Raw genomic sequence first — 13,615 nt, forward strand, 5'->3', positions numbered from 1 at the left:
CTAAAAAATACTCTGCAAGCACGCACAGAAAAAACTTCTCATCCCAAAACGTTTGTTCACGAAGACCAGCGACTGAAAAACAAAAAAATAAGCGGACAAAAACAAAGTTTCCGCACGCATGAAAAAAGTCATTTTTATATAGCGCGTTGTCACAACACGGAAGTGAAGAGAGGAGAAAGAAAGAGAAGGGGCTCACGCCTTACAACAAACTCATCGTGGAAGTTTGTTGTAAATGGCTTTTGCTATATCAAACTACTTGCCATATCAAACTAATCGTAGCGTTTCCTGCTGTTCATTATAAACGGGTTTGACTGTACTATCAGTTGCTGTGTTGCTCGCTGTTTGCTGGGATGACTTATCTTGAAATAAATTGTTCTGTGGTTAAGAAGCCCCACAGTTGTAATCTCAGAAAAGAGAGCCAATCCTCCACCAAGGTAAGAAATTTGAAAGAATTGCTTGCCTGGCTAAAACTCTCATTCTTAAACCTTCATCCATATCGGCTGTTGGTGTCAGCTGTTGTAGACCAGGTCAGTCACAGTCGGTCAGCGATGTGGTCGACATCATGGAGTGAGTCAACAGAGTCAAAGGAAAGGACTTGGTTTATTTGCTCATCTTATAAAAGTTTTGAGGGAGAAATCGCTACAGTTCTCCAAGCTCAAGTTTCCCAACTCATCGTTCGAGTTGTCCAAACCCAGGTCACATGATTTCTAGGGGTGGATTATGTGTCGGGGAAGAGTTATCCGATGGGATATTTTGGTAATAAATACCCCGAGCATGAAGATTTTTTATTTTTTTCCCCCCTAGTATGTTGTTGAGCGTCACGGCAAGACGCTGCTGCCCCAATACCTGGCCATGTACCGGCTCACCGTGGAAGGTGCGGAGACATACCTCGTTGTGATTCGAAACATCTTCAGTAGCTACTTGAACGTCCATGTCAAGTATGACCTCAAGGTAAGGCTCTCCCACTGGAAAAGCGTGAAACTTTTTCCTTTGTGCCTTTTGTAGTTTTGATTAGTGGGTTGTGCAATTAAAACTTGTGAGTGTGTTGCTCACTTTTTTTTATATTTTGATTTTAATTTTGTGTTTGGTAATGGGGTAGTTAGAGACAATATTAGGGGGGCATGTTCAATCTCTCTCAATTGATGCACTATTCACCCAATGTAAAGCTGCATAATACTAGTATGTGTCTCCTATATGAACATTTATGAGTTTATTGGCACATATGGTATTGGTACAATTTCTGTTCAGTGATAATATAAATTCAAGTTTCTGGAAACTTGTAGCTCAGAATGTGGGAATCATAGAAATTTCTAGCAATATAACAAAATATGCTTTTTTTTTAAATCTTATAGCATTTAGTATTCAGAGGTTGGTCTGCATTTATTCGCTCCAGGTTTTCTTTGAAGCTTCATTGTGCTATTTATATGGCTCTACATAAGAAGCCTTATATACTGAAGCAGCATTTGTACATGAAACAAATTATGCAGTGTAGCACAAGCATATTCAATGCACAATTACAGTGTTACGAAGAATGCTGTGATGGACCACATATGCCGTGAAATAAGATGACCGCAAATTTTCACCGCATTGATTCAAATCTCACAGGTCTGACAAAAATGTCAGAATCGCACGCGAAAGCCAAAATAACAAGTGGACGAAGAAAACAATGTGAAAGTATTCCATCTGTTATCTGTGTTGATTTCATGAGGAACTGGTTGCATGCTTCTTAGATAATATTTCTGCTATGAGGACAAGGTTTCTAAGCCCACTGAAGTATTCGGATGCTCGCACACTGCCGAAGCTGTCGTAGCAAAATTACTCTAACATGGCAAGAGCCTTTGCGACTGCTCTTAAAGTATAATGGCAACGGCTCCTCGCAGAACATTTCTGATGGTCTTATCATTAATCAGCTGACTGGCAACAGCAGCACCATATCAATTGCTTGTTGATGAAGTGTACCACACAAAGAGCAAAATGCAGGTGAAAGGAACGAACAGAAGAACCACTTGGCAGTTGATGACCGTACCGATGTACACTCCGGCATTTTTTAGGGTTGCCTTTAGCTTGTTCATTTATGGTGTATTCGCACAAGAGCTTTATCTTTGGAGGAAACTGAGTACTTCATAGAGCTGTGAGAAGGAAACAACACGAGAAGGAGGAGGCAGTGCAGAAAATCCAAGCAAGCATTCACATGACAGGGTCACATATAGTTGTCACCCGAGTCTTCCTTTTCGCAAACCTGCTGGCGACTTTCGGGACCTCATCGTACAGAAGGCAGGGAAAAAATAATAAGGGAAAGTCGCCCCCTACTTAAAAGTTGTTCATCATTATGCTGCCTCAAAAACAGGGGGACAGAGGAACGGTCCGGGTTGCTCTGACGGAGCGGCGGATATTCTGTAGGCTGGTGACAGATTCTCCTCGACACCCCTCGAGCTTGGAGGATTAGGAAACATTCGTGATGTGTAGCACGTGACCTCAAAACTCGACGACGTTTAATACTCTCCTGAGAAACTCCGTCGTGCGAATACACCATTGCTATCGTCAGTATGAAGCACAGCGCTCGCTGCGCTTCGTAAGGTTTTGTAACTCTATATTTCCGCTTTGTGCCGGAGCGTTTGCTGTGGTGAAGCGTAGCCAATGTCTGCTTGCAGCGTTGCACTGGCTCTTCAGGTGCGTTTCAGGTCATTTTCGCTCTGCCAAATCATGTGATGCCTTCAGGACTTTTACATGGAATTAAGGGGACACTGACAGTGTATTTATGCTCGCTAAGGTTTTTAGAGCACAGCTCTTAGGGGCCCATTTCCGGCTTGAGCGGCATCGCCGTTGGCGTAACCGCGAGGTCACGTGACCCCCCGAGGTCATGTAACCCCCTGAGGTCACGTGACCTCAAGGAGTCACCTATCCCTTAGTACGCTTCCATCTTCCTCCTCAAGAGCTGCGCTCTAACCGGCGTTACAGGGAATTGTAAACGGCTTTCGTTTTTATTTGTACATGACACATGACAGCCCAACTACCCAGAACCGAATTGGCGGCTCGAAATTCGTTTTCTTTCCGCCCGAAAACCGCCGATCGAGAACTGGCTGGTTTGAGTCTCGCTCACTCTCTTCTCCGTGGTCACGTGCCGTTTTCTATGGTTTAGACACTGCCACCAAAGATAATCAGTCGTTGATCATTGAAGGCACAGATTCAGTATTAAAAATAGGAAAGGAATATTATACCCATTTTTTTGTGGGTTCTAAAAAGCCACGAGTACGTTGATTAAAGGAAAAAAAGTTCACAGCCACGCGACTTCCGCCAACTCTCTCCTACTCCATATTTCATTTTCCTGCCCACTCCGGTTTCGGTTTGGAGCAGCTGCGTTTTTCGATTTTATTAAAAATATACATACGCTGTAGCAAAATAATGATAGGGTAGTTTTTTGACACCATAATAAATTCCCTGGCAAAAAATAAAACAAAATTTTTTGGGGGGTGTCAGTGTCCCTTTAACCAGGGTGCGCTAAACTTCTTTTCTAAGGAACGAATGTTTGGCACCACAGGCATGTGTGCCGAGGCCATGGTGGAAGTTCCAGGTAGTAAAATTTCTGAATTAATGGGGGTCAATGTAGTGAGGTTTTACTGTATTTTCACAATTGCATACCGATATTGAGTTTACTCTTTTATTTTCCGCGACTTGCAAAGACTTGTTACGTATTCCTGGGCCATCAGAACAAGGGAGTTTTTCACGATTTCTCAAGTTCTTACCACAGTACAGTATAAGCTTGTCATAACAGACTGTTATAGTGATGAAGATTTTAGTCTGTTGTAAAAGGAGTATGCAGAGTGCAGATACTCTTGCTAGATACTCTGAGGTGGATTATGACTGGAGTCTGTTCTAATCTGTGACACTGGCAAAATTTAAAAAAAAAAATGCTTTATTTAAATTTTTTAAACGTTGAAAGGTACTGATTTTTTATTGAGCTGTACTGATAATCATCATCACTGTGCACTTTGCATCATACGGGCTTGCAAAGCTATGAATGCAATGACAGCAGTTTGTAAAATGATGCCGCCACTACCGAATTAAAGTTGCATAATGTCCCAAACTATGACTGCTGTGGAAGAGTCCTCCCTAATGAAATGGTGAATTACAAACCTTCTAATGTACCATAAAATACCGGGCAGGCACCCTCTCAAAATTTAGAGATAATCGCGAAAAAATGGGGGATGGGTGCTTGTCCGGTCATCAATTTTACATATCAATGTACTGTGCATATTTTCTCAGATCTTACAATTTGGGAGTGGGCGCTTAATGTGGAATGGGCAGATGCGCGGTATTCTACTACAGTCCATTTTATTCAAATGTATAACAGAATCTTTAAGAAGCGAAGTTTGCTCAGTGGCATAGCAGAAAGACCAGCCAAACTTCACAAATTGGTATGTTGTAACCAAATGTCTATTGTAACAGGATCTGTTGTAACGAGGTTATACTCTACAATGCACTATGCATAAGATAGCTGAGGTTTCTTTTTTTCATGATGACATTATATGCTAAGTACTTGCAAAGAAATTGGAATTTCTGGGCATTGCACAGTAGATGTGATAGAGTTTGTGATGGTCATTATGCAGAACATTCTTATAGTTCTTTCTTTACTGATTAACGTAAATTGTTTGGAGTTTGTAATCAATCCATGGCAGGGTCTTGACAAACGTGCACTTTCAATGTGAAGGGATACAAGAGCACTAAGCCTCGTTCAGTATTAAAGCAGGGATCCTCTTCCGGATTTTTAATCCAGGTAAGGGTGTTTAAAATAAAGCAAGGTCTTCTTCTCTAACAGTCACTGCGTCTGCATTTTGCATGGGTACTGTTTGACTATTAAACATGCACGTGTGAGTAGAGGGCATATCTAGCAATGTCGAACAAGGACGAGGAGCGTACACCTTGAAAATCCCTGTTTTCTGCTTAGCCTCTACAAATATTTTATTCAAGTTATCTGAAAGCTCATTTATTTAGCTGGGTACAATGAATGGAATGGAAAATCTAGCGATAAGCAGCTGGTTTGGAGGTGTAGTCGAGGGTATGATCTACACCCTTTCAGATGACGCTTTAATGAGTTGGTAAAGTTTCAAGCCATGCCTCCTGATGTTGCTTTTATTAAACGTTTTTGGAGTGGCAAAGAACTCGACATTGGCGTGACCCGTCGGCGACTCGTCCCATTGAGCCGACATGTTGGGACCCAGCCTCATATCTTGAGCTGCCACATTCTCATTTCGGCCCAGAGCACGCATAGCTCGATATATTTGCAACAGGCAACGCCTTTAACAATCTTTACAATTTCTGAATTAGTTGCGAGCTCTTTGCTGGTGCATGGTGTATTTGGGAGGAAATTCACTTGTCCTGCCCCTAGCAGGCAGGTTGAGAACTAAACCAATATGAAAAACAATGACAATATTTATTTGTTTGTATTTATAATGCAGCCCTCGGCTGACATAGCCGAACGCTGCATCAGCGTCCAACTGAGGATCATGTTTAATCATTGAAGCCCCTATTGAGCTGGAATCTCGGCCGAGCTGGCCGATGCGCTGCCTATAGTTCTATCTTGTTGCCAATAAACTCTCGAAGTTTCGTGTTGAAATGCTTTGAGGCAACACATCACATATGGCAATCAACTAATTTTAGTCTTTTTTTTTTGTTTGCACGGTTAGTGTGTGTGTCAATTGTGTGTTTGTGGTTTCCCACAGACTAAGAAGACTAGTATGTGTGTGCACTAATTTTTCATTTCTAACTTAATGGGACTGTAAGGGGGACTACCTAGGAACTGTCTTGACTTTGGCAGTCTCAGATGGTAAAGCCAAATCCAAACCACTCAAGTGTCTGGGATGTGGCAAAAAAACCTGCGGAAGCCGATTCATACAAAAGCTTTAGTATTTACCATGGCGTAGATTTCAAGCAAAGCTCTACATATCAATCATTTTCTCCTTCTTTCGGTCGAACCATATAAATTTATGGGGTGGGAAATCCATTTGTTAGGCAGCATGTGGCGATTTTGTACTATTTATCTGGCAGATGTGATGGGTAATATACTACACAATGATTTCGACTAATACCTCTCATGCATTCTCATATGTTGCAAGACCGCCGAGTTCTAACAAACCCTCCGCACATCGAGGCATTTGCTGACCACTTTTCCGTAACCATCACTTTTCAGGGATCTACGGTCGACAGGGAAGCCAGCGAGAAAGAACGGGTGAGAACAGCTTCGACTTCTGAAACGGCGTGCTTGAAAGCGAGGCTGATCTTTCGCCCTCTAGTGACACGTGGCTATATTTCTCATCTCTTGGCCCCTACAGGAAAAGAACATCCCCACGTTGAAAGACAATGACCTTGTCAAGGACGGAACTAAAGTGCACGTCGGGACCGATGCCAAGGAGCGGTTCCTGGAAATGCTCACTGCCGATGTAAATGTAAGCAACGTTGGCATTTCAGCTCGTATACGCCTAAAGCATTCAGCTTCCCACGCGAGTTAATCCCAAAGGAGGGGGCTGGCATCCAAAATCTTCTTCAGCAGAATTTGTGATTGAGGAAGGAAGCACATTTTACAGAAAAATTCAAGCGACAAGATAATTCATAACAAGCTCAAATTCAACTTGTGGGGAGACTCAACAGAGTCCGGTGGTTTACAGACCAACTACCATAGAAAAGGAGACGAGGGGGAGTGAACATCATATAGTGCCCTACTCACCCTGTAGCACTATGCATTGTTCCATGAATCTTATACTGCCCGTAACGGAGGGTAGTTTATTGAGAAGTAGCAAAGTATCTTGCTGGCCTGGACTTTCGTGGCCCAAGATTTTAACTTGAAGTTAATACAGGTGTAGGAACATGGGAAGCAGTGCACTTTCATTTCAAGTGGATAAGGCCGAGTCGGTGTTTTGAACGAAGGAAATCCTAATCAGCTACACCTTGCTTTCAGTTAGCATGAGGACTGCTTAGAGTTTGTACGCTGCAGCCTTGGGTACTTTTATAAGAAAATGGCGATAGTGTAGACTCGCATAACGTATGTCACAGGAGTCGCAAAAATTCACACTAGCGGTACCACGCTATAACCAAAACACCAATTTTTCAGGTCACAATACGGGCCATGAGACAACTTACCTTTGTGAAACGATTTATTTTATATTCAATGTAAAAGTAGGCTCAGTCTCAGGAAAGCTTTTATTTCACTAGACTAGTCCATTTTTCTCTCAAGCATGTCAAGCATTTTGAAAGAAATTAGTGATTTTTGCCTGGGACTTGCCTTTTAACAGCGTTGCGGATGACTTGGCCTTTGATAACGCTAAGGCATTTAAACACCTCATCACTGAAGGAGTTCTGCTCACAGTGAACTTTCAGTTTCTGTAAGAATTTTAGTGCATCTTTACTTGAAACTTCCAGCGTGCTCTCTTCGTCATCGTCCGACTCATATCCAGGTGGACTCACCCCAAAACCTTGCACGGCTGCAACAATAGCTTCATCGGTGGTTGCTTCCTCACGGATAACAGTCATCCTCTTCTACATCGTATTTTTGAAATGTGTCGTTTGCAGTGGTTTTCCACACGTCGTCCGTACCGATCGCCTTGTCAATCGCATCACTGCACCGATCGTCGTCCTCAGAATTCGCTGCATTATGCACAAACCCTGCAATGCAAAAACACTTCTTGATGGTTGTCGCTTTTACTTGCCACCACGGCGCAGTGATCATGTCAATGGTGCGCCCCTCAAGTCCACCCTGATGGGTTCCTCTCGTTGCAATTTCAAGACATATCTCGCACGTGCGCATCTTGTAGAGCGCGTTGGCTGTTGCGATGACGCTCTGATTGAGAGGCTGACTTTTAGCAGTGGTGTTTGCCAGCAGGAGCTTCAAACTGACTGCGCTTAATTGCGGCTGCACACTGTGAGTGCTGCAGTTGTCCAGGATAAGAACGACGCACCGTTTTTGTGCGACCATGGCCTCATCGAAACTTTTCAGCCAACTATCAAAAAACTATTGGGTCATCCAGGCCTTTCCATTTGCTGTGTGCACCTCAGGCAGACATTCTCGCTTCTTGAAGCAACGGGGTCGTTTTGATTTCCCGATGATAAACAAGCGCCGTTTGTCGGAGCTGTCCATGCTTTCACAAAACAAAACCGTGACACATTCCTTTGAGACTTTACGGCCGGAACAGGGTTCACTTCTCATCGCCAGAGTACGGTCGGGAAGCATGTTGTAGCACAGACCAGCTTCATCGGCATTATAGATGTTTTTGTCCATATATGCAGAAAGTATAATCTCGAAAGGAATGTGAAACCACGTCTGGGTGCTGGCGTCGTCGACTTCCCCACTTTTTCCCGAGATAACTTTGCCTAATCCCGTGGCAGTCTTTTAAACTGCTCGATCCATCCTTTCAGGAGGTTGGAGCCTTTTTGTTCGAGCAAATGTCCAAAGGACCTAGCCTTCGCTTTCAGCATTGGGCCACTCACTGAGACGTTCTTGGCTTGTTCTTTGCGAAACCACCTAAACAAGGCTTCGTCAATGTCTTTATACTTTGACGTACAAATCCTGTTTCTTGAGAGCGACGCAGAATCTTGCTGTAGCTGCTTCCGTACCTGCTCCCGGTTCTTCCAGACAATAGAAACCGTTCTGTCATCGACATTGTACTTGGCCGCTACGGAAGCTTTTTTCATGCCTTTTTCGACATCTTTGACGATGCTTTGTTTAGTTTCGAGAGACAGGGCTTGTCGTTTCTTGTCCATCTTGGGCTTGGGAGACAGGGACAGATCGGGATGGACGGTCGATTTCCGCACGATATGGTTCACGTGGTCCACGTGCGGTTCATACAGACGTGGAGCAAGCTAGCAAGCTGCAAGAAGCGAAATAAGAAACTATCCAGCTATCCAGCCTTTGTTTTGCACGCGGTGTAAGAAAGGAGGTTGGTTTTGCGTCACTTGAGCGAGGGGACGAAATCGAAAGGGCTGGTGGCTTTTTAGGGCTTTCGGAGTTGAGGAGGCCCTTGCGTGTGTCGCACCTCGCTACCTCGCTGCGTTGTAACTCAATTTGTTGTCATTCGTTTCTCGCCTCTCTCTTTGCTTCTCCTCGCTTCTTCCGTGCAACGTCCTTGCCATCCTTGCCCCTGCTAGTGCCGCTTGCACGGTTATCCGGTGTCGCACAGGGAAGGCGTGCTTGTTGCACCGGTCGGTCGGCGGGCTGTTCCAGAAACCGCACTATAACCGGTATTTCCCTTCGTGCGCCTGCATTTTAAGCGGTATGTAATTACATGGAGTTGTATGGGAGGCGGACCGGTGGTTGAAAAAGTCTCTATATCCGGTCATGCACTATAAGTGGTTACGTTATAAGTAGGGTTCGGAGTTTTCGGTTTAAACCGATAAAAACCGATAAAAGTACGCCGAATCCATTTTCAGAAATTCGGTTTTAACCGAAAAAGGTCAGTTTGTAGGTTCGCCATTCTCGACTTAAATCAATAAAAACCGATAAAAGTACGTCGAATTCATTTTCTAAAATTCAGATGTAAAGGGATACTGAACCGAAATATGGATTTCGCAAAGTAAGGCTGCAGAACTGTTGAACGGGACGCTACGAACTCCAAAACACCACTCGTACATCGATATCTCAAACGGATGGCCGTACTTTTGAAAAAGGGCGCGATCAAGCGAGTTCTTTGACATCACTGCCCTCCGGGAGAATTTGAGAATGAGAAGAAGCGGCCTCGCTTCTCTCCTCCTCGCTTCGGTTCACATACTTGAAGGGACGTAGCGAGGAGGAGAGAGAATGGGAATCGTGACGTGCCTTGTCTCGTCGGCCTCGTCGGCCGGGTTCAATCGCGCACTTCTTTTCCGAAAAATACGGCGATCCGTTAGAGATATCGCCGTATGAGTGATATTTTTTGGTTTTGCAGCTTCCCGCCTATCCGCCCGGCCCTGTTTAGTGAGGTCGAAATTTTGGTTCAGTATCCCTTTAAAGGGAAGCTACGGAGCTTCTTGAAAAAAATGAGTTAGAAGTGAATTCTAGTGTATTTTTACCTCTTGCACCCGAATACCAAAACCATTTGGCGGGCAAGTATTGTTAAACGCGAGAAAAACGCGAAAGACCGTCGGTGTCCGTGACGTCATCGACGGATCTTTTGGCTTGCCAAGGCTAGGGAGGCGGGGCTTCAGCCCTATTTTCAAATTGCTCATATGGCTCTCCGGTGCGTCCCATTGAGATATAATTGTGATATCTGTTATTCTGAAGGTCAAATGAACGCAATTCAAGCGTTTTTTCTCGAATTTAGAAGTGCCCCATCTTCCCTTTAACCGGAAAAGGTCACTTTGACCTTCCAGTCGTACCGCAGCGTCGTGGCGAAAAAGTGGAACGAGAGTGCCGACCGAAACCTGTCTGAATGTATGGGATACACGGATGCCATCATGACGTTATGGTTTAATGTGCGCATCATCGATCTGAACTTAAAGTCTGAAATGCCCCATGACTTCCCCGTGTACGAGCCAGTTTTCAAACTCGTTGTAAGGAAGACTGGACGCAAGCTCTGCATGTTGTGTTGTGCTTCAAAACGACGCACCGTGTCTCTTTTGGCGGTCACAACTGGTTAAATGGCAGATTTTCGCTCAGGCAGCGCTTCATCTCCTCAGCCCGCCAGTGTCCAGTATTAGCGTTAAGAGGGCATTCTCGAAGCTGAGAGTCATATTAACAAAAAAAAAAAAAAAAAAAAAAAGTGCGGATCAACAAAGAAATTTTGGGAAAGTACATGTGTGTGTATTATAATAAGATCACGTAATCCCGATGTACAGAAGGTAAAGTTCCATGCTTTGGGGGCATAAGGTTCATATCTGACTTGTTTGTACTTCCGTCTTTTTTTGTTGTTTCTTTTACAGTTGCAAACATTTGCCAAATAAAGTGTCAATTTCTTTATCAATGTATCTGTGCAGTTATTCTTTGAGTGATCACAAATATCAAAGCTACAAGGATCGTCTGATCCGGTGTCCGTTAGTGTTTATTTTAATTCACCGAAAGAAGCCGATAAACTTTTTTAGGCATAAATATACACCGAAAAAAACCGAAAATTGAATTTTAAAATAAACACCGAAAAAAGTACGCCGAATTTTGAAATAATAGAAACCGAAAACGCGGAACTCTAGTTATAAGTAGTCTGTACATAGGGTTGTTCGTTTTCGGGTTTTATATTTTTTGACATTCGGGGGGTAAAAATCTGGAGCTATTTTTCAAGCTGAAAATCGGGAAGAAATTGGGTTTTTTTGTGGAAACATTTCGAAATTCGGGTTTTTTTGGGTTGAATTTACAAATGTACTCAGCAAAACATTTGTTTTTTTAAATTATTATTGGAGGGAATCACGAGCTCTTTAATGCTAACGCGTTCAAATTGGGGGTATGTTTCAAGCTGGTAATGGGGGGTCATCAGGGTTTTCCAGCTCCGATTGCCATCGGTCGCTTCAAGGGAAGCACCGCCCATGGAATCCTCCTCTCCTGAGATGTCAACAAGAACCCAGACCGTTCGATGGACGGTCTTCTTCGATCAGATATTTCAATATGGAATAAACCTGTTAAGTTTTCCCTATCTGTTTACGCGACTGACTGGCTCGGACGTTGTTCGTGAGAAGGGTAGACCGCCAGCGAGATGGCCATGCTACCCAAGAGACCCTGCTGGGCTTTGACACCTAACAGCGGTCGAAGGGGGATTGATAGTGAATTTCACAAGCTGCGTGCAGCAGGGCTGAAGCTATGTGTCGTGCCGAGGCGGTTTTAACTGCACAACGGGGGGACGGAAATGTTCCTCTGAGGCCCCAACGCCTATTGTCGCTTTTCTTCGGTCGGCCTCTGTAGAATGTCACGGTGAGTTAGGCGTGCTCATTGGGCGGTTGGTATAGAGCTAGGTAGCGTCCAGAGTGCTGCACGCAGCTCGCAAAATGAACTATAGCTCACTGTTGCCCCAAGGTAGGGTAGATAGCGTGTGTGCAACCCAAACTCCGTGCGGAGTAAAAATAAATAGATTGGTTATGTGGTTTTGGAATTCGGGGAGAAATCGGGTTTAACCCAATTCTCCTGAAACATATTTGGGGTGTAAAAATCTGGTAAAATCGGGTTTTTCCTGAAAACGAACAACCCTATCTATGCTGTAAAGGTGCAACCAACTCCTGGCAAGCTCTTTAAAAGGCTAGTTGGGCTGGCTCCTTCATTGCCATTCATCAGTCTGCTAGCTGAGCTTCAAGCCCCGTCTTCTGCATGCAGAAGGCTAGCATTCAATATCTGTTCCTGGAAAACGCATTATATAGGTTAGTTCCAAAATTGGCAGTAACCTTTTATGAACGTCGTTCGGATTTTGTGACTTCTGTGGAGAAATTTAAGCTGCAGTCGTCTCTTTAACTGGCTCCAGCGTCACCATTTTAGAAATCCTTCGTGCAAACCTCCAATAAGATGCGACTCGGCCAGTACCACCTAGAAGTCGAGGCCTGCGGATTACGTAGTGGATTCCCGATTCGCTGCAAGTGATTAACACGCTCATGCTTGGCACAAGTACATGCAGCAGAATGCATAGTACGCTGCGACTATACTCGTGAGACGCTGGAAGGCATGCATGGGCCAACATGGGCACTAGCCGAGCAATGCTATATGGATCCCCTGGCGATGGCTGTGGAGGAGGAAAGGTGCTGGTCTGGTCTTCTACCACAAGATGCCGAGCACAGCTTTGGTTTCACAATAAGCATCTACTCCCTTAATTTTTAAACATATCAGGCGCCCACCCGAGCTAACCGAGCTGTTCCTCAGCGTCGGCGGCTCCCCCAAAAGCCGGTGCAAGGCAACGATGCTTCATGCGTGTGCGCTGTTGCGAAACAGGGAAGCTTTATGTGCGTGTGCCAGTGCGAAACAGTGAAGTTTCGTGTGCGTGCATTGGTGTGAAACAATGAGGATTGATGAGAGAGCGCCAGTGCAAAGCAGGCTTAACAAGATTGGTGCGGCTACTTTAGAGGTGAGGGTTTCTGTTGGACCCTTATACTGCTCTTATTCCATTCTTTTTTTTTAGAGCGCAGCTCTTAGGCGCTTGTTCCCGGCTTGAGCGGCGTCGCCGTCGGCGTAATTGCGAGTTACCCTCGTAACCCTCGTAAGGGTTACGAGGGTTACAAGGGTTACTCTCACGAGGGTAACCCTCGTAACCCTCACGAGGGTTAAGAGGGTTAGTTACCCTCAAAAGGGTTACCCTCACGAGGGTCACGAGGGTTATGAGAGTTACCCTCACGAGGGTTACGAGAGTTACCCTCACGAGGGTCACGAGAGTTACCCTCACGAGGGTCACGAGAGTTACCCTCGCGAGGGTTACTAGGGTTACCCTCACGAGAGTCACGATGGTTACCCAAATCACGTGACCCCCCCCCCCCCCCCCCCCCCCCCCCCCGAGGTCACGTGACCCCCGTTGACGTCATCGCCACTGATGACGTCATCAGTGACGTCACGGGCATCCACATCGTCATCGTCATCATCACTGATGACGTCATTAGTGACGTCACCGGCATCCGCATCGTCATCGTCATCATCGCTGATGACGTCACCAGTGACGTCACTGATGACGTCATCAGCATTGTCACGTGACCC

The 13,615-nt window shown here is 44.9% G+C and overlaps 1 protein-coding gene across 4 annotated transcripts in view; it reads left to right on the forward strand.

Moving 5' to 3' along the window:
• The window catches only part of LOC8033610 (phosphatidylinositol 5-phosphate 4-kinase type-2 alpha), an 80,492-nt gene that overhangs the window by 61,934 nt on the left and 4,943 nt on the right, over window positions 1-13,615 (forward strand). For 2 of the 4 annotated variants that reach the window (XM_029977564.4, XM_029977565.4), the window contains 4 exons: window positions 805-951; window positions 4,709-4,774; window positions 6,188-6,226; window positions 6,330-6,443. In XM_029977564.4, the coding sequence (XP_029833424.2) occupies window positions 805-951; window positions 4,709-4,774; window positions 6,188-6,226; window positions 6,330-6,443 (366 nt within the window). The remainder of the gene's footprint in view (window positions 1-804; window positions 952-4,708; window positions 4,775-6,187; window positions 6,227-6,329; window positions 6,444-13,615) is intronic. The other 2 variants (XM_029977567.4, XM_029977566.4) reach the window with 1 other exon arrangement.

The sequence above is a fragment of the Ixodes scapularis genome, unplaced genomic scaffold (assembly GCF_016920785.2).
Source record: "Ixodes scapularis isolate PalLabHiFi unplaced genomic scaffold, ASM1692078v2 PGA_scaffold5__190_contigs__length_132052651, whole genome shotgun sequence".
In the NCBI taxonomy this organism is placed as follows: domain Eukaryota; kingdom Metazoa; phylum Arthropoda; class Arachnida; order Ixodida; family Ixodidae; genus Ixodes; species Ixodes scapularis.